At 38.0% G+C, this 19,556-nt stretch overlaps 1 protein-coding gene across 2 annotated transcripts in view; it reads right to left on the bottom strand.

Moving 5' to 3' along the window:
* Positions 1 to 19,556, bottom strand: part of Rab3gap1 (RAB3 GTPase activating protein catalytic subunit 1) — a 65,003-nt gene that overhangs the window by 26,634 nt on the left and 18,813 nt on the right. For both annotated transcript variants that reach the window (XM_041648190.1, XM_041648191.1), the window contains exons 6-10: positions 14,028 to 14,147; positions 11,701 to 11,866; positions 5,910 to 6,009; positions 3,082 to 3,163; positions 1,027 to 1,095 (exon numbers count right to left, since the gene is read on the bottom strand). In XM_041648190.1, coding sequence (XP_041504124.1) covers positions 1,027 to 1,095; positions 3,082 to 3,163; positions 5,910 to 6,009; positions 11,701 to 11,866; positions 14,028 to 14,147 — 537 coding nt within the window. The remainder of the gene's footprint in view (positions 1 to 1,026; positions 1,096 to 3,081; positions 3,164 to 5,909; positions 6,010 to 11,700; positions 11,867 to 14,027; positions 14,148 to 19,556) is intronic.

The following is a 19,556-nucleotide window of genomic DNA, read 5'->3' as shown; positions in this document are numbered from 1 at the left end:
TGAAAACTATTATACCTTTATTTTTCTTCTTTACACCTAATTGTCTAAGTGAGAACATTCATGTTGTTACTTTTACCATCAGCAAAAACAATGAGTTTCCTTTAAATGTAAACATAGAAAGTGTCTATTTCCCACTGTTTCACACCCAGGATAAAGAACTAAAATGCCTTTTTCACTATTTTCCTAGCTTTGCTGAAATGTTCAAGTTGTTCCCACTGTACAGAACAGGACAGAGTTGTTTGTTTTCTTACTTAGAACACTCAGTGATCAAATATTCAGCAAAACAGCTGACGTCTAACAGCCTAAATTTGATCCCTGCAATCCACAGCGGGAAGAAAGAGCTGACTTCTCCAAGTTGTCTCTATCTCCATACATGTGCCATGGCATGCGTGTGCCTGTCCAGAGTCACAGCACACACACACAACAAGTCACATACATCTAGATATTCATTACTTCTTTTTAAATTTATTTTTTTATGTGCATTGATGTTGTGCCTGTGTATGAGGGTGTGTGAGGATGCAAGATCCCCTGGAACTGGAGTTACAGACAGTTGTGAGCTGCCATATAGGTGCCGGGAACTGAACCCAGGTCCTCAAAGAGAAGCTAGTACTCTTAACTGCCAGAGTTAACTCTTGCTTTTCTCCAGCTCCCTCCCTACTTCTTAGAAGCATTTCATAAATTTTGTGTTTCTGTGTGTGTGCTCATGTGCTGAATGTCAAGCCACACAGTGGGCAAGTACTCTACCACTGAACTATATACTCCAGCCCTACAATAATTATGAGAAGCCAGGAAGAGTTGAAAAGAATCACATGGTATATGGTAAAGACCACTAAGCTGCAACACTAAGATTCAAATAGTTCACTCACCTGAATGAAGGGACACCTCCGCAAAGCAGCATCTTAAGAACCCATTTCTAAATCTACACAAACAGGTCTAAAAACTGATCGCTCAAAAAATAAAACCTTGTGCCAAGCACTCAGTGGTTATTTATTAGAATAAAGGTGTTTTTTTTTAAAGCATACTTACGAATAAACATCATTGTCCACAATAATCCCTTCTGTCAGATGAGGCCATGTCGTTGCTAAATGGAGTTCACTAAAATTAAAAGTAAAAAAATAAAAACATAAAATACAGCCAAAAGGTTTAATTCTATATGTATGTCCTTTGACTCAGTAATTCTATTTCTAGAAATGTGTCCTAACCAACTAAAAATGTATATAAAGTAGTATATATAATGGTTGTTAGGGGAGAGAGACATTTTCTTCAGTGGTGTAATCACTGGTGAGTTTCCCATACTCTTGTAAATAATCCTTCACTCAAATCCTTCACACCTATGCTCCTATAAAGACCTTATTGAATCACCAAAAGAAAAAGACAAGAAAAAAGTAATGAAAGTGGAAGGGGGACTAATTAGGGAGAAGAGAGGATCATCAGGAGTGGGAGGAGACATTATATAAATCTGTGCAATCCATTATGTATAATTAATACATGCTAATAAAAATTAAGAGAACATTTAAAAAGTGGTGTTATATATAATAAACTGAAAACAACTAGTTTAAGAAAGGAAAGCATATCTATATGAAGCTGTCTTATGGATATAAAATGTTACATTACATAGTAAGCAAAACATTTAAATAAGAGCCAGGTATGGTAGTGGTGAACGCTTATAATCCCAACACTCAGGAGGCAGAAGCAGAAAGATCTCTGTGAGTTCCAGAACAGCTAGGGCCATTACACAGTGAAACCCTGTCTTGAAAAACCAAAACCTAACAAGTAAAATGTTCATCTGTTGATGAATGGATAAACAAAAGTGGGATGCACAGTAAGCATAAAGCTTTATCTACTTTTTAAAGTAACTGCTTCATGATGTAACACAGCTGAAACTCTATACCCCTTTTCCATCTCCACACCCAGGCCTACCTTCATAATCCAGCAGCCCCAAACCAGCTTATTAACTATGTAGCCATGGCAGGGAAGTGGCTTCTTTCCTTTCCTAATCCTCCCTCTGCCTGCTGCCATCTCAAAATCCACAGATCAAGCCACAAACTCTTGGCAAGGCCCTAGGACCTGCTTTGTTTGTGAGTCACTTTTGCCTGGTGAGTTGCTCCTTCCCTCTCCCATCCTCCCCACAGGCCTAGGCCCAGAACAGTGGTTCAGGAGTCATCTTTGCCCGGTCCAATTAAACTGTCTGTGCACCAGCTTTACCCACCTAGGTCTAGTCATGTAGCACTTACACTGGCCCAATCTAAAGCAGGCAAGATCCTCACATCAGACACACAAGCAAAGAAAGAAGTCCACATGCCCAAGTTACATCACAAAAATGAAAACAACACGAATGGCTTAAGAGAGCAGGTTTCCCACGAAACCCACCATTCCAACAAAAATATTTGATGAGAATTACATAGATAAACCCCAAGACACAGTATTTAAAGGGACAATCATGAACTTTATCACAGAATTCTAGTAGTTTAAAAGACATGAAAAAACACAATAGTACAAATTATAACGGTTTCTGAGGCATTAAAATGTCATATTTATACAGTGATGATGGCTGCACAAATCTATACAAAACCACCAACTATACACTTTGAAGTGCTGAACTTCATGGTAGATAAATTTTCTCAATTTTGAAAAACATGTATAGAGATGGCAAAGTTTTCAGAAAAAAGCGAAAGAGGAAATATTTTGGCATTCTGAGGACTGTACAATCTGTGACCTTCTTGTGGTTTTTTCTTTTAATACAAACTTTTAAAAATGTAAAACTTATTACGGGTGACACAAAAATAGACACTGGCCAGATATGGCCCACAGGTCACAGACTGCCAAACTCTTCATGCTGGGATAGAACCCAGGGCTCGTGCATGCTCGTCAAGTACTCTACCACTGCCACATCACAGCCCAGTCTGTCAAACTTTAGGAAGAGTGTTCATATGGGAAGTTCTCATGTGAAGTTACAAACTAAAGAGAGCAAGTATAGTTATTTCCAGCCTTACTTCAACAGAAGTGTCATAAAATGAACATTGGTATAAACTTAAAAAGCAAAAGAATCCTGTAATTCAAGTGATAGACTGCAATTCTCACCTGATAGGATCTTCACAGGCACCAAATGGCAACTTGCCAAACTCCAGGCCTCCAACTTCTCCTCCCACAAGGGCATCTATATCTAAACAAGGGGAAAATATACTCCTTTATTTGGCAAAAAGTAGAAATAAACACTACACAGTGAATTCCAGGCTAGCTAGAACTATACAGACCTTGCCTTGGTGGTGGTGGGGATGTCGGGGGAAGAATAGTTAAGTTAAAACTTTCAGAAGACAATAGCTTTAAGGGACTTATAACAGTGCAGACAGCAAGTTATAAAGAAAATGCTAAGAGATTATACAGACCCCAGTCTACTAGGGATGTTAGTATTTTTATCCACATTTAAAAAATAAAATCTGGCAACAGAACATCATCAAGCACCTTACTAGCTAACAGAATTACAATTAAGAGTCTAGGCCTTGGGGTTCTTAGATCACCTTGGAACCTCTGAGTAATTAGGACTAAGTCCAAGGACTTACACATGCTAAGTATATACTCTGTCATTGGTATACACCCAAAGGTTCTACTCTTGAAAAGGTTTTAAACTGATCAGTAGAGTAGCTTTGGAATAAAAGGAAAAGATGACAAATGGGAACTTGACAGTAGAAATGAATTATAAACCATTCAGTCGTAATGTAATCCGGAAACAAAAAACTTAGTTCTTACTTCCCCTTTGCTGTTGATTAGATGTAGCTCTGTTTTACAGGTCTAAGTTACTCAATAGTACAGAAACAGTAGTAGTACACATAATTGCCAAAAGCTGATTGTGTATAATAATAATTATATCTAACCAGCAATTATTCTGAATCTCATAGCCAGAGTCAGCACAAAATAAACCAGAAAAATATTATTTTGGTTTTCTTGGGAGGCAGTATACTAGAAAAAAATAAAAAATAAAATTATTTTAAGGTGGAAGTTTATTAATCCACAGGTGTCGTGGCTCATACCTAAATCTCAACATTAGGATGCTGAAGTAGGAATTGCCATAAGTTCAATGCCAGCCTGGCCTACAAAGTCAGTACCTGGCCAGCCTGACATTCACAGCAAGATCCTGCCTCAAAAAGGGGATGGTATGATAAAGCCTTCTAGTAATTTACAAATCTTTATTTTGTTTTTATTAAATGTGTCTGGAACATAAATAGCCTCATAGATCTAGCCCACAGGAGACTCTAAAATGGAGTGGGGCTGGGATGACAGCTCAGTAAGCAAAGTGTTTGCTGTGTCTACTACATAAGGACATGAGTTCGATCCCCAAACATAGATGTAAAAGCTGGGTACCTGTAACCCCAACTGGAGGGTGAAGACAGACAGATCCTGAGGGCTTGCTGGCCAGCCAGTCTAGCCAAAACCATGAGTTCCAGGTTCAGTGAGAGACCATCTCAAAAGGAGACAAAATGAAAAAAGGGCTGCCTAGGGAGCGAGTGCCCGGAGTGGACTAGGGGTCCTGCACCCTCAGCAGTAGGACTGCAGAGTGGGTTTCCAAGAAAGACAAGCCCCTTTAGGGCCCAGACCCTAGAACATCACATGCAGGATGCCCTGCAACTGGAAAAAGGAAATTTGGAGCTGATTTTGGTCACATATGCATGCCCACACATATAGATACAACGTTGAAGAAATGGTTTTGTTTGTTTGTTGTTGTTTTTGGTTTTTCAAGACCAGTTTCTCTGTAGCTTTGGAGCCTGTCTTGGAACTAGACCAGGCTGGCCCAAACTCATAGAGATCCACCTGCCTCTGCCTCCTGAATACTGAGATTAAAGGCATGTGTCACCACTGCCCAGCTAAAGAAATGGTTTTTAAAAGGAGTACTATGAACAATTAATTATATCCAACAAATTATGCAGGAAAAAAAAAATCTTCCATTAGGTTCTATGTCTTTCTAGCTGAGTTTTTCTAGAACTTACGTGATGCCTTGTTCATATCTGAGTCCTTAGCCTACTGTAGGCTAATAACTAATGACTCCTGAATTAATAAATGATCGAGCAGGGAACTAATTCTGATGGCATTTTACTAAGTCCATATTAAGTATTCTACAGTCCTCTTCTATAAGACTATATACAAACTTATTTTTCTTCTTTTCCTGACACTCTGTGGCAGTGGTTTTCAACCTTCCTAATACTGTGACCCATGTGTTCCTCATATTGTGGTGACCCCCATCCAGAATATTATTTTTGCTACTACTTTCTAACTGTAATGTGCTAGCTATGAATCAGAATGTAAATAAATGTATGTGTTCTCTGGTGGTCTTAGATGACTCCTGTGAATGGGTCCTTTAATCCTCAAGAGGTCTCAACTGCTCTAAGGTTTCTATACTACTGCTTTCAACTTATGAGGGTGGCTTCTCTTAACACTAAAAACAAGTATTTTAATCACTCAGCATTGGTAATGCTTAAACACAATGTCCTGTTACAGGGGATGCTTTGTAAATAAATACCAACTTTCACAGATAGACTATCAAATATAAAATAACACTGTCTCTAAAAGACATGAGCACTTTATTTATTTAGTCTTTCTCACTCACTCTCTTTCTCTCTCTCTTTCTTTCTTTTTTTGGTTTGGTTTTTTGAGACGGTTTCTCTCTGTGTAACGGCCCTTGCTGTTCTGGAACTCACGAAGATTTGCCTGTCTCTGCCTCCCAAGTGCTGTGATTAAAGGCGTGCACAAACACCACCCAGTGAGCACTTGTTTTTTAGGAGAAAAAAATTTACATAGACAAAATCAGCAATTACATTTGCAATGAGTACAGGTATTTCTAGTATGGAATAGCATTAGATAATTTTAATTTCTTAATACATTTTCAGTACTTTAAATAGAGCTCCAAATGTCCTCACCTGGAGGCTGCTGAGGCCAAAAGTACTGCTGCCAATCCTGAAGCACATATGTCAATCGAATAGCAATGCTAACTGGAGGCAATGGAGTTAAAGGACAGCCCTAGAAACACATGCAAAGACAACAGAATGTAAAAGTTTTAGCCTGGGTTCTAAAAACTTCAGTACCAACATTTCCCTTAAAAAAACTTCAGTACCAACATTACCCTTAAAAAAACCATAATTTAAGTTTATACTGTCAGGTAACAGTGTGTAGAGGCAAACAATGTGAAGAAAAAATAAGACAGAATAGTAATGTATAACTTTGAAAATCAAGAATGAAGAGACTAGCTGAGCATGGTACACAACTTTAACTCTAGCTCTGAAGAAGTAGAGGCACACAGATCTCTATGAGTTTGAGGTCTGATGGTCTAGATAGCAAATTCCAAGCCAGCCAAGGCTGCACAGTGATACCTTGCCTCAAAAATAAATAAAAAAATAAATACACAGATTTTTTTTTTAGACCTTTAAACTCAGTACTCAGGAGGCAGAGGCAGGAGGATCTCTGTGAGTTTGAGCCAGTCTGGTCTATAAAGTGAGTTCCAGGATAGCCAGAGCTATTGCACAGAGAAACCCTTTCTCAAACATAAAATTAAAAAAAGAAAGAAAAACAGGAAGGGAAAAGATTACAATCCCAACTGACACATCTATGCAACCCCTACATCTAAGGATCAGAAAGCATCATGGAAAAGAGGGTAGAAAGGTTGTAAGAGTCAGATCTTACCTTTGAATGCTTGTATGCATGTAAATAAGGGGTTTCAGGATAGGTATCACCCATAAAACTGATAGGGAACTGTGAGCGGGGAACAAGAATGTTGAGAAAGGGGGAGGGCAACATGAAACTGATAGGGAACTATGAGTGGGGGGGAGGAGGGAGATGTGTTGAGAAAGGGGGAGGGCAACATGTCTTCTATGACATTAAAGTGGAAAGGGAGCTAGTGGGGGTAGGAGAACACAAGGAAGGGGAGAAGCAGCAAAGACAACTTAAAAACATCACAATGAAAAGCAATTCATTTTAGGCTAATAAACTTTTTATAGAAAGAAAAAAAGGAGGAAGAGACTACAGAAAGAAACAGCACATTCAAATGTCAAACCTTGTTTAAAAACTGGAAAAGTAAACTCCATGACAAGTCTACTATTATTTGGCTGTGTGTTTGTAGAGCAAGAGAGCTCTGTAATTTCTGCATACTTTTCCACAAATGTTTTCCTTTTTTTTTTTTTTTGGTTTTTCGAGACAGGGTTTCTCTGTGGTTTTGGAGCCTGTCCTGGAACTAGCTCTTGTAGACCAGGCTGGTCTTGAACTCACAGAGATCCGCCTGCCTCTGCCTCCCAAGTGCTGGGATTAAAGGCGCGCGCCACCACCGCCCGGCTCCACAAATGTTTTCATCTGCTGAAAAAGCCATGTAGATTAAAAAAAATTAAGCCACTGTATCCCAGGGCATTCCAGGCCAGCTTGAACAATACAGTGAGATATGTCAAAAACCAAACATAAAAGTCTAAAAACAATTCCAGGAAACAAATTACTTTAAAATAAAGTGCTTATGCTACTAACAGAAAGGAAAATATTAAGTCCCATTAAGCAAAAAGATCAACTTTGTTATAAAACAAAATTTTGTGTGTTTGTGTGTGTTGCCTACATGTTTGTCTGTGAACCATGTGCATGCAGTACTTCTGGAGATCAGAAGAAAGGGTCAGATTCTCTGGAACTGCTGTATCAACAACAGGCTTTAAACTGCATGCATGTGTCTGTTTGGAATCAAATCTGGTTCACCTAGAAGAGAAGTGGTCTTAACTATTGAATCATCTCTCTAGCCCCTACAATATAAATTTTTGCTATCTATTTCAGACGCTGAATGTCAGAGAGAGTAGTAGTATTCTTTTTAAAGTACTTCAGTGCATTTATGAAAATGATATTTTTATTTTTAACTAAAATGGAAATCAAAATCAGGTTTCAATATTTAACCATAACTCATACAAAACATACTATAGTAAATAAATGAGTTAGCAAAAGAAGACCTATAATTACCCTTAATTCTCTAGCAATAATAAAAATTCAATGACCCTGACTTCTCTTTCCTGTTGAGCCTACATTAAGCAGAATGAGATTAAAACAGGTTCAGGAGTCACCTGGGAAACTTGCTGAAGCACAGGTTTGATAATGCTCCCTCGAACACTATCCCTGAGTAGCAAAGATACAGAAACATTTAGCTCAGAAGAAGATCCCATCCATGTCACTGGTAATTTTAGATAAACTTCAAAGTCTAAGTACAAGGTGGGTATGATGAAAAACAAATCCAAATTTTAGGCTACAGTGTCCTAGAAAGTACAGTATGATTCTGGTTGGTCAATTTTTAGGGGGGGAGGGGCTAGGGCGAGGTCAGGCCCAGAATCAAATGAAGTAGAAGGGTTAGGTTAGTAAAGTCACTCTGACAAACCACCCCTGCTCCCATCCCAAAGCAACAGAGATGAATGTAGTTTGAAATATATGAAAAGAATTAGGATCAAACAAGACACAGATGTTTATACAGCTTACAGAAAGCATCCTGAGAAACTTAAAGGATTATATGGGGACACGACACATGCCTGCTGAGATCTGGTAGTTTGAATAAAGGTGAAGACTGCGGGATTACAGATGACATTAAATGAAGGACCAAGGCCACCAGGAAGATGGCTTAGTGGGAAAAGATAACTATCACCAATCCTGATGATCTAAATTTAATCCTTGGGTCCTACATAGAGGAAAGAGAGAACCAACTCCCTCAAGCTGTCCCTCTGACCCCCATATATGAATCATAATATGGATGTGAATGTGTGCGCATGTGCATGCATGTATACAAAACAGAATCAAAATAAATACTTAAATAAAATAAATGTAAGGAACCAAAGACTTGAGCAGAACGAGGGCATGTCACACCTTTCCACAGAAATCAAAGCTGGCAGGGCATTCCTGCATAGAACTCAGGCTTTATTTGAAAGCAATATGACTGAAAGATAATTCTGAAAGGGGAAACCTGTGATTATCACAGCTTGAGCAAAAAACTCCAATTCCAGGAACACACACACACACACACACACACACCCCTCCAATATCACCAGAGCAAGAAGCTCCAAATACTACTTTAAGATCTGGCTCTAAAATACTTTATAGACAGCACCCATGAGTCTGTAAAACCAATACATACAATGGCCAGAAAAATTAAGTTTTCAAAATAAAACTCAATTTTAAAAATTTGTGTTTGTTTTATGTGTATGGGTTATTTCCTGCATGAATCAAATGCCTGTGTGCCACTGAGTGCCTGGTGCCTACGGAGGCCAGAAAGAAGGTGCCAGATCACCTAGAACTGGTGTTACAATAATGAGCCACAGTGTGGGTGCTGGGAATTGAACCCAGGTCTTCTGAGAGCAGCCAGTACTCTTACTATGGGGGCCATCTCTCTGGTCCCCAAATAAAACTCTTTAAAACAAGCTAAGCAGTAGTGGCATAAGTCTTTAATCCCGGCACTCAGAGGGCCAAGGCAGTACTGGGGATGAAACCAAGACTCACGCATGCTAGGCAAGCTTTCCACTATTGAGCCGAATCTCTGGTCCCATGTTTTTCTGATTAAATTCTAATCCAAATAAACAATAACTATTAAAAAGAGAAATTCAAGTATTTTTCTCATATTTTTTCCTTTTTAAAATAGTAAAACCTTGAGAAAAGTTGGAAGATGAATACAATTAAGACTCACATGACTTACCAAGTTCAGTGGCATGGAAGCCTCCCCACTACATGTGTAATGAGTAACACAGTCGAAAAGGTTAACATCAATACTATTTTCAAACATCAGAACAGATTAAAACTGTCCCAACACTCCAAAATCAGATCTTTACTGGCTATTCTGTTTTGATTAAGTAAAAGTCATTCACTGCACTTAACAGTCATATCTCATTCATCTTCTTTAATCTAAAATGCTCAAGCCTTTATTTCCAAGAGTTCAGTAACTTTGGAAATAAATGACTGTTTTTCACATTTTTATTTATGCTAAATATTCTGACAGAAACACTACTCAGACAAGTCTATCTTTCTCAGTGAATCACACCAGGAAACATGCAATATCAGTTGATTGCTGTTTTCTTCTCTACTAATTTCTTTTCTTTTTAAATTTTAGGTTTATGGGTTTTTGCTACATGTATGTCTGTACCGTGCCTGGTGCCCTCAGAGGTCAGAAGAGGTCACCTGAGTCCCTGGAACTGGAGTTAGGAAAGGCTGTGAGCCACCATGTGGGTGCTGGAATGGAAGCCAGGTCCTCTGGAAGGAGCTGCCAAGTCATCTTTCCAGCTCCTCAGTTAATTTTTTAACTAATACATAAAATCATAAATTTTAATGACATATTTAAGTTCAGTTTGTTAAACAAGTTTGAATATAATTCATTACATTACTGATATTATAAGAATACTTTTTTTATAATTTTTTTAAAAGGCATGCAAGTAGAAGCTGTAATCAAGACTGACTCTTCTTTTTTAAATATTTATTTACTTATTTATTATGTATACAATATTCTGTCTGTGTGTATGCCTGCAGGCCAGAAGAGGGCACCAGACCTCATTACAGATGGTTGTGAGCCACCATGTGGTTGCTGGGAATTGAACTCAGGACCTTTGGAAGAGCAGGCAATGCTCTTAACCGCTGAGCCATCTCTCCAGCCCTAAGAATACTTTTATATACTCAAATTACCAAGTTGCTAATTTTTCATGGATCTCTAAGACTGATAATAAAAACCAGTGCCAGCTCATAATCTTTGATTTGAAGATGTCCAACAGGCCTGACAAATAAGTCGTGTGCTGATTTGGCACTTACAAAAGATAATGTCAACTTCAGCACTCAGAACATTTTTCCCCAAGAGTAGGCTATGCAAAGCCACCATCTTCATGACAGTGCTTTGCTTTTTACTTAGAAAAAAAAAAAGCTTCTGCTGTTGAAGAGATAGTTCAGCAGTAAAGAGCACTTTCTGCTTCTCTTGCACAAGACTCATGTTCAGTGCCCAGAACCTACATGGTGGCTCACAATCATTTATAACTCCAATGCCCACTCTGGTTTCTTCAGGCACCAGGCACACATGGTACACAGACATACATAGAGGCAAAATACTCATATGCATTCCTTCCATTGGAGAGGAGGTGCACACATGTGCCACTATGCACTTGTAAAAGTCAGAGGACAATTTGGTGGATTTTGTTTTCTTCTTCTACCATGTGGGCCCTGGGGATCATGCCTGGCAGCAAGCACCTTCACCAGCTGAGTTATCTTGCTAGCCAATGTTTTTTATAGAATACCATGGATATATCTGGTAGACCTAATTAGTCCTACAACTCTCAACCTTCATACAGACATTAAACCAAAAAGATCAATGGATGAAGACTCGAAAAAAAAGTACTTTTTGAAAGAACAGTAAGGGCTATTCAGAATCCAACAGATTCAGACTTAAGATGCTCAAAGTCAATCTCTCAAACAAGCAGCTACCTGAAGCTTACTAAACTGGTGGACCATCAAAATCCTTCCTATAGAAGAACAGAATCAATGAATGTTAACCAGCCATACAAAAAGTAGACAGGTCCTTTAGTAGATATTTTCTTTAAATGTACATAATAATATTTAATTAGTAGTTTTCTTATAATTCATTACATTATTGATATTAGACTTCTATATGTTCAAATTACCAAACTGCTACTTTTATCTGGATCCCAAATAAGACTGACAAAACCAATACCAACTCACAATCTTTGATTTGAAGATGTCCAGCAGGCCTGACAAATGAGTGTACTGATTTGGCACTTTTCGAAGATGAACCATTTCAAAGTCAGTTCGAACACCAGGACCTTGACATTCTCCCATGTACAACCTCCGCCATCTGTGATGTATTTGTACAAACAATGGTACCTGGCTATAGGACATGAATCAAAAAAAAAAAAAAACCAGACATCAAGCTCAATAAACAGTAAGTAATCCTAACCCTCAAAACTGTTCCTGTTATTTTAATTGCAAATATTTAAAAATACTCAATAAAGAAAACTTCTAGGTCACAGGTTCTCATTTATAAATAAGATATACTTAGTTCTTCCTCTTCCTCTCATAAACTAATGAAGCCCACTAGGTCTTTAGCAAAGACACTGCTGTAAACCAACTTTGTGGTGAAATATTTCTTACTTAACATTTAATGGTAGGTAGCACTGATTCTCACCATTCACAGATTTCTGCATCGGCAAATTAACCAACTCAGAGAAATTTTATCTGTAACCCCCAAATCAATACTAGCAGTACTGAGTTATTTTTAGATATGCAGAACAGCAAGAATCTGTGTATCTACAGTGTATTCTCCCAGATGAACTCAAATTAGGTAATAATGTGCCCTCCTGTTTCAACTCTCGGTCTATAAGCAAGTGTTCTTTCATGATCCAGGTGGATCTGAAGGCAGTGCTCCTAAGTGCCAGAAGGCTGTAATGTGTCTTACAGATAGAATACATGAGTAAGATATGCTTCATTCAAGCATGAGTTACATGCTTTCATGAGTTGCCTGTGAGTTCAAGCTCTGTGAATCAACAATATATATTAATATATAAGAGCACATTATGGCACTTTAAACAGAAACATACATGAAAACATAAAGTTTGATTAGAATATGACCAAAAGCTCACAAGTATCTATGCATTTCTTCCTAGGAACAGTGGTTGAGATAATACAACACCCATGGTATTTATTGAACACAAATAAAAATAGGCTATAAAATGTGTTCCCAAGTTAACACTGGTAAATACTCAAGCTTTGCCAGATTTTCTTTAAGGGAGAAAAGGGCTAGAAAGGTAGTTCCACCATTGAAAGCCAGGCTTACAGTACTAAACACTTAAAAAAATTAAAGGTCCAAATTATTCCTTAGGACACTTGGAGTACTCTAGTACATTAATTTTTCTGCTAGTAAATTTACATTTAGAGTCTCTTGGTCTATCTGATATACAAAGGAAATACAATTTAAAAAAAACAACATGGATAAGTTAACATCATGTTCTTAAATACTTACTTACACCTAAGAATAGAGAGGTGCTGAGCACGAAGGCACACAACTTTTAATCCCAGTACTGAAGGGAGGAAGAAGCAAGGCAGATCTCTGTGAGTTCAAGGCTGGTGTAGTTAGTATTCCAGATCAGCCAGGCCTACATAGTGGGACCCTGTCGTTGCCCCCCACCAGCCAAGAAAGGAGGGGAGAATCATAGAAATACAAAAACCCAATTCTTCAAAAAATTAATTCCAAACCAGGCAGTGGTGTGACACATGCCTTTAATCCTAGCACTTAGGAGGCAGAAGTAGGCGGATTGCTGATCTCTGTGAGTTTGAGGCCAGCCTGGTCTACAAAGCAAGTTCTAGGACAGTGAGAGCTGTTAACCAGAGAAACCCTGTCTTGAAAAACTACACACAGGGCTGGAGAGATGGCTCAGTGGTTAAGAGTCCAGGCTGCTCTTCCGGAGGTCCTGAGTTCAATTCCCAGCAACCACATGATGGCTCACAATCATCTATAATGAGATCTGGCTCCCTCTTCTGGCCTGCTGGCATGCATCCAGACAGAATGTTGTATACATAATAAATAAATCTTTAAAAAAAAAAAAAAGAAAAACTACACACAAAAAAGTTAAGCCCAGAATAATATCTAATATTATACAAATTTTAAAATTAGATTTTGCAGTAAAATTCACCCTTCATTTGAAATATATAAGGAATATTATATTTTCTTTAGGAATGACCTCCAAAAATATTTTAGTAATTAATCTCCTTTGGGGGTCTTGGTTTGTTGTTTTTCTTCTGAGACAAATATTCACTATGCGGTCCAGGCTGGCCTTGAATTTATGATCCTCTTGCCCAAGCCTATTGAGTGCTCCTCCATGCACAGCTCTAATTTCATCCTCTCATACCAAATTCTACTAGAAGAATAGGCAAGGGTAGGCACTAAATTCTTCATTATAGAAAAAAAGTAAATTCAATAATCACTTACATTCCTCAATTATATCACAAAAATATTTTAACAGATTTTCAACATCTGTCCTAAGTGTACTTACCAGCCAGTGTTTCCCAAAGCAATGGAAATGGAACTAAGAAGGAGGTTGCATTTGGATTCACTGAGAACCGCATCACTTTGTGCAGCAGGAGCAATCACCACAAACTCACGCAGGCCATACCTTCAAGAGAGAATCATCCAGTAAAGACACCCATTATTTGAAAAATATAAGGAGTTTCGCCACAGAAAATTTAAGACAATTTTGTACTATCAGAGTTTTCACTTCTCCCTTTTCCTACCCCACACAGCAACTGGATGTATATACATTTAAATCTCTTTGAGAAAAAAAAAAAAAAACAGGGTGGTGCATACCGTCATGACTATGCCACAGTGCACACATAAAAGCCAAAGGTAACTTTCAGAAGTCCGTTCCCTTTGATTGGGTTCCAGTGATAGAATTTAGGTTGTCAAGTTATGCCCCAAGGAGTTTTACTTGAGTCCTCTTACCCTGGCCTCCACCTGAATTTCTTTTTAATTTTTCTCCTTGGAGGTTTAGAGTCAAAAACAGAAAATCATGCTTGCTAGGTATTCTACCACTGAGCTAACCCCAGGTCCCGAGTTGTCTTTAGAAGTACTTGCATTCTGGTATTGGCATAAAAACAGACAGGAGGACCAATGGAACTGAATCCAAGACCCAGATATTAATCCACACACCCACGAACACCTGATTTTTCACAAAGAAGCAAAAAAAAAATATATATATATATATATATATATAATGAAAAAAAGAAAGCATATTTAACAAATGGTGCTGGCATAACTGAATATCAACATGTAGAAGAATGAAAATAGACCCATATCTATCACCATGCACAAAACTCGAGTCCAAATGGGTCAAAGACCTCAACATAAAGCCAGCCACACTGAACCTCATAGAAAAGAAAGTGGGAAGTACCTTGAATGCATTGGCACAGGAGACCACTTCCTAAATATAACCCCAGTAGCACAGACACTGAGAGAAACAATTAATAAATAGAATCTCCTGAAACTGAGAAGCTTCTGTAAAGCAAAGGGTACGATCAACAAGACAAAATGGCAGCCTACAGAATGGGAAAAGATCTTCACCAGCTCCATGTCAGATAGAGGACTGATCTCCAATACACACAAAAAACTCAAGAAACTGGTCATCAAAAGAACATATAATCCAATAAAAAAAATGGAGTACAGACCTAAATAGAGAACTCTCAACAGAGGAATCTAAAATGGCTGAAAGACACTTGAAGAAATGCTCAACATCCTTAGTCATCAGAGTAATGCAAATCAAAACAACTCTGAGATTTCATACACCTGTAAGAATGGCCAAGATCAAAAATACTGGTGACAACTTATGCTGGAGAGGTTGTGGGATAAAGGGAACACTTCTGCACTGCTGGTGGGAATGCAAGCTGGTACAACCACTTTGGATGTCAGTGTGGCGATTTCTCAGAAAATTATAAAACAACCTTCCTCGCCGGGTGGTGGTGGCACACGCCTTTAATCCCAGCACTCGGGAGGCAGAGGGAGGCAGATCTCTGTGAGTTCGAGACCAGCCTGGTCTACAAGAGCTAGTTCCAGGACAGGCTCCAAAACCACAGAGAAACCCTGTCTCGAAAAACCAAAAAAAAAAAAAAAAAAAAAAAAAAAAAAACAACCTTCCTCAAGACTCAGTAATACCACTTTTGGGTATTATAACCAAAGGATGCTCAATCGTGCCACAAGGACATGTGCTCAACTATGTTCATAGCAGCATTGTTTGTCATAGCCAGAACTTGGAAACAACCTAAATGCTCCTCAGCTGAAGACTGGATAAGGAAAATGTGGTACATTTACAAAATGGAGTACTACTACATAGCAGAAAAAAATGACATCTTGAAATTTGCAGGCAAATGGATGGATCTAGAAAACATCATATTGAGTGAGGTAACCCAGACTTAGAAAATTATCACATGTACTCACTCATAAGTGGCTTTTAGACATAAAGCAAAGAAAACCAGCTTACAAATTACAATCCCAGAGAACCTAGACAACAATGAAGACCCTAAGAGAGACATACATGGATCTACCTACATGGGAATTAGAAAGTAGAAAAAGACAAAATATCCTGAGTAAATTGGGAGCATGGGGACCATGGAAGAGGGTAGAAGAGGAGAGGAGAGTAAGGGAGGGGAGCAGAGAAAAATGTAGAGCTCAATAAAAATCAATTAAAAAAAAGAAGTACTTGCATCTTTTTCAGCCCTCTATTCATTAGTAATGAAGTCTTTTGTTAAAATTATAGTAAGAGCTAAATAACAATATTGTCTTAAAAATTCACTTTACAAGGCCAGCAAAAAGACTCTTGTTGCACAAGTCTGGCAACCTAAACCCAATCCCCAGAACTCACCTAAAAATAAAAGAAAAAACTAACTCCACAAAGCACTTCTATGATATCCACAAGTATGCCATGGCACACCTCTCTCTCTCTCTCTCTCACACACACACACACATACTACATACCATACACAAAAATAAAACTTCAGTTTATAATATGAAAGAATAAGTGAAATCTCACCTAAAATAACTGATAGTATTATTGTGTACAGCAATGTAGAAAGTAAGTTAGATAGAAAACCTAAATGGCAAGAAAATAATTGCCAGCCGAGTACTGTTTACAACGAGACACAGTTATAAAGTACCTTAAAAAAATTTCTTGCATGCTTTTATTATAAATTATTAGGTTATGGCTTCCTCTTACTATTGTAACTACAACAATGATATTTTCTCATTTAGTTGCCAAGTCATTTAATGCTACAAATTTGCCAACTATGTGTCTATGTATATGTATGACTGATTGGCCTGCATGTATATCTACATACCACATGCATGCCTGGTGCCAACACAGGCCCAAAGAGGGTGTTGAATCTCCTGGAACTGGAGTTACAGATGGTTATGAGCTGCCTGTAGGTGCTGGGAACCAAACCCAGTTCCTCTGGAAGATCGGCCAGTGCTCTAACAGCTAAGCTACCGCTCCAGTCCCTGCTGTCTAACTTTTTTTTTTAAGATTTTATTTATTTATTATGTATACAGTATTCTACCTGCATGTGTGCCAGGACACCAGATCTCATTACAGATGGTTGTGAACCACCATGTGGTTGCTGGGAATTGAACTCAGGACCTCCGGAAGAGCAACCAGTGCTCTTAATCTCTGAGCCATCTCTCCAGCCTCCCTGCTGCCTAACTTTTAAAAAATAGTAATTATTTAAAGACAAGCTGGTGATTGTTTCTGCCTAACAACAACTCATCTCCTTGATACTTTTAAGTGTATTAAGAGTATTTAGTAATTTTTATTTGATAATTTTTAAATAAAGGTAATTTATAAAACATATTTCTCATACTCACTTGCCTATTTAATGTTAGTCTCTGCATGTGTAGTTATAAATGCTGATTTACTGAACTTTCTTGGAGTACAATGTATAAAAACTCTCCTTAAAGTTTAACTCATACTCTGCTCACTGTTTAGATGCTGCAATGACTCTTATAGTTTGGGGGTTTCATGAACAAAATTTATTTTACTCCTCAGCTCACCTTCACCCTTTGACCAATGAAATCAAGGTTCATCATGTAGAGGCAACAGCAGAGAACTAAAAGAAACCAGGACGTAAATCCTTGGGAGAAAACCAGTTTCTTGGTATTCTTCCAGAAATGTTCCGCCTGTTCCTGACTTCCATGGACTAATCTCGACTGACCAGTTCTGCTCCCAGGTTGCTGGTGTTGAAATAACTTAATGGGCAAATTCTAGAAATTAATCTGTATAGTATATTCATGGAAGTTAAGTTCCTAAATAACAAGAACAAACATCTGCCTTCTGACACTGATATCTGTTGCTAAATAAACCTTTGGGTTTTTTTTTTTCTTCAAGACAGAGTTTCTCTGTAGCTTTGGAGCCTGTTCTGGAATTTGCTCTTGTAGACCAGGCTGGCCTTGAACTCACAGAGATCCACCTGCCTCTGCCTCCCAAATGATGGGATTAAAGGCGTGTACCACCACGCCTTTAAAGGCCCGGCTAGCCTTTGTTCTAATAAACTGTTATCTGCTTGACTAAAGGGTCTTTCATTTTTCTGCAATGTCTTCTACCTACTATGCATTGTTTTCTGTGTGAAATATTATACCCTCCCCCCCACACAACATCACTAAATTCCTAAATATTTTCTTAAGAATTTAACTTAAGGACTGGAGAGATGGCTCAGAGGTTAAGAGCATTGCCTGCTCTTCCAAAGGTCCTGAGTTCAATTCCCAGCAACCACATGGTGGCTCACAACCATCTGTAATGGGGTCTGGTGCCCTCTTCTGGCCTGCAGGCATACACACAGACAGAATATTGTATACATAATAAATAAATAAATAAATAAATAAATATATTTTTTTAAAAAAAAGAATTTAACTTAAATATCAACTGAAAACCTCCACTAAACGTACGCCCATCTCTGAAATTTAATATCTTTCTTCTATCATCATGATCTGTAAACTATCAAAATAATTCACTGGTTTAAATTTCCTTACAAGCTCTACTTGAAATCTGGAACCATTCCTTCACCAAGTCAACAAACACTAGTGTGGGTATTGTGTGAGAGAGAGAAAGAACCTGTGCAAAAAACTATCAACAACAAAAAGTAAACAACTAGATTTTTCTATTATTTTCTCCTTTCTTTTGACAAGATCTTACTGTATATCACTAGCTGGCCTAGAACTCACAAAGATCTGCCTCCTTTGTGACAGAATTAAAGGTGCACACTATGCTGGTCAGCTAAGCAAGTAGAGTTTTAAATGAACAAAGGCTTTGGACAGCTATCATCTCCCAAAAAGTGAACACCAGTAATTAGCAGGAGAGTCATCATGAAACAGTACTTCACAATCATTAGTATGCTATCACCAAAAGTAAAAGGGATGAAGAAAAACTGAACTCTGGTTTTAATAGTGGCAACAGAATGCAGTGAACCTGCTATGAAAAGCAGTATGGAAGTCTTAAAAATATTAAAACCCTCTAGGCATGATGGAATACATACTCAGCAAGAAGAGCCAACAGGATCATGAGTTTATGTCCAGTCTGGTCTATATAGCAAGTTCTAGGTCAGATAGGACTACACAGTGAAAGTACAGCTCAAGAATAATAATAAAATTTTTTAATTAAAAAATTAACTACCACTCATCCTAGCAATCCCACTTCTGGGTATAGACCAAAAAGAACATAAACAGGCACTCCTGTTCACCCCATCCAAACAAACAAACTAACAAAAAACAATCTGAATGCTCATAAACACTTTGAGCCAACACAAAATACACAAAATACAATGGCATACATCACACAATGGAATATTAGCCCTTAAAACAGAATGAATGCACATAAATGAACCTTGAAAACTTAACAAGCCAGTAAGTCACAAAAGGATAAATACTCCACTTTTATGAACTACTAAAAGAATTAAGATCCACACAGATGGGAAATAAATACTGGCTTACGGAAGCTTATTGACGAAATGCCAGTTAACTAATGACTATGGGGGTATTTCATATTCAA

This window comes from Microtus oregoni, unplaced genomic scaffold (genome assembly GCF_018167655.1).
Source record: "Microtus oregoni isolate MIOR12 unplaced genomic scaffold, Mior012 000003F_ref0000135, whole genome shotgun sequence".
NCBI lineage: Eukaryota > Metazoa > Chordata > Mammalia > Rodentia > Cricetidae > Microtus > Microtus oregoni.
Note: the sequence above shows the minus strand (reverse complement) of the source record. Positions and strands in the feature narration are given on the sequence as shown.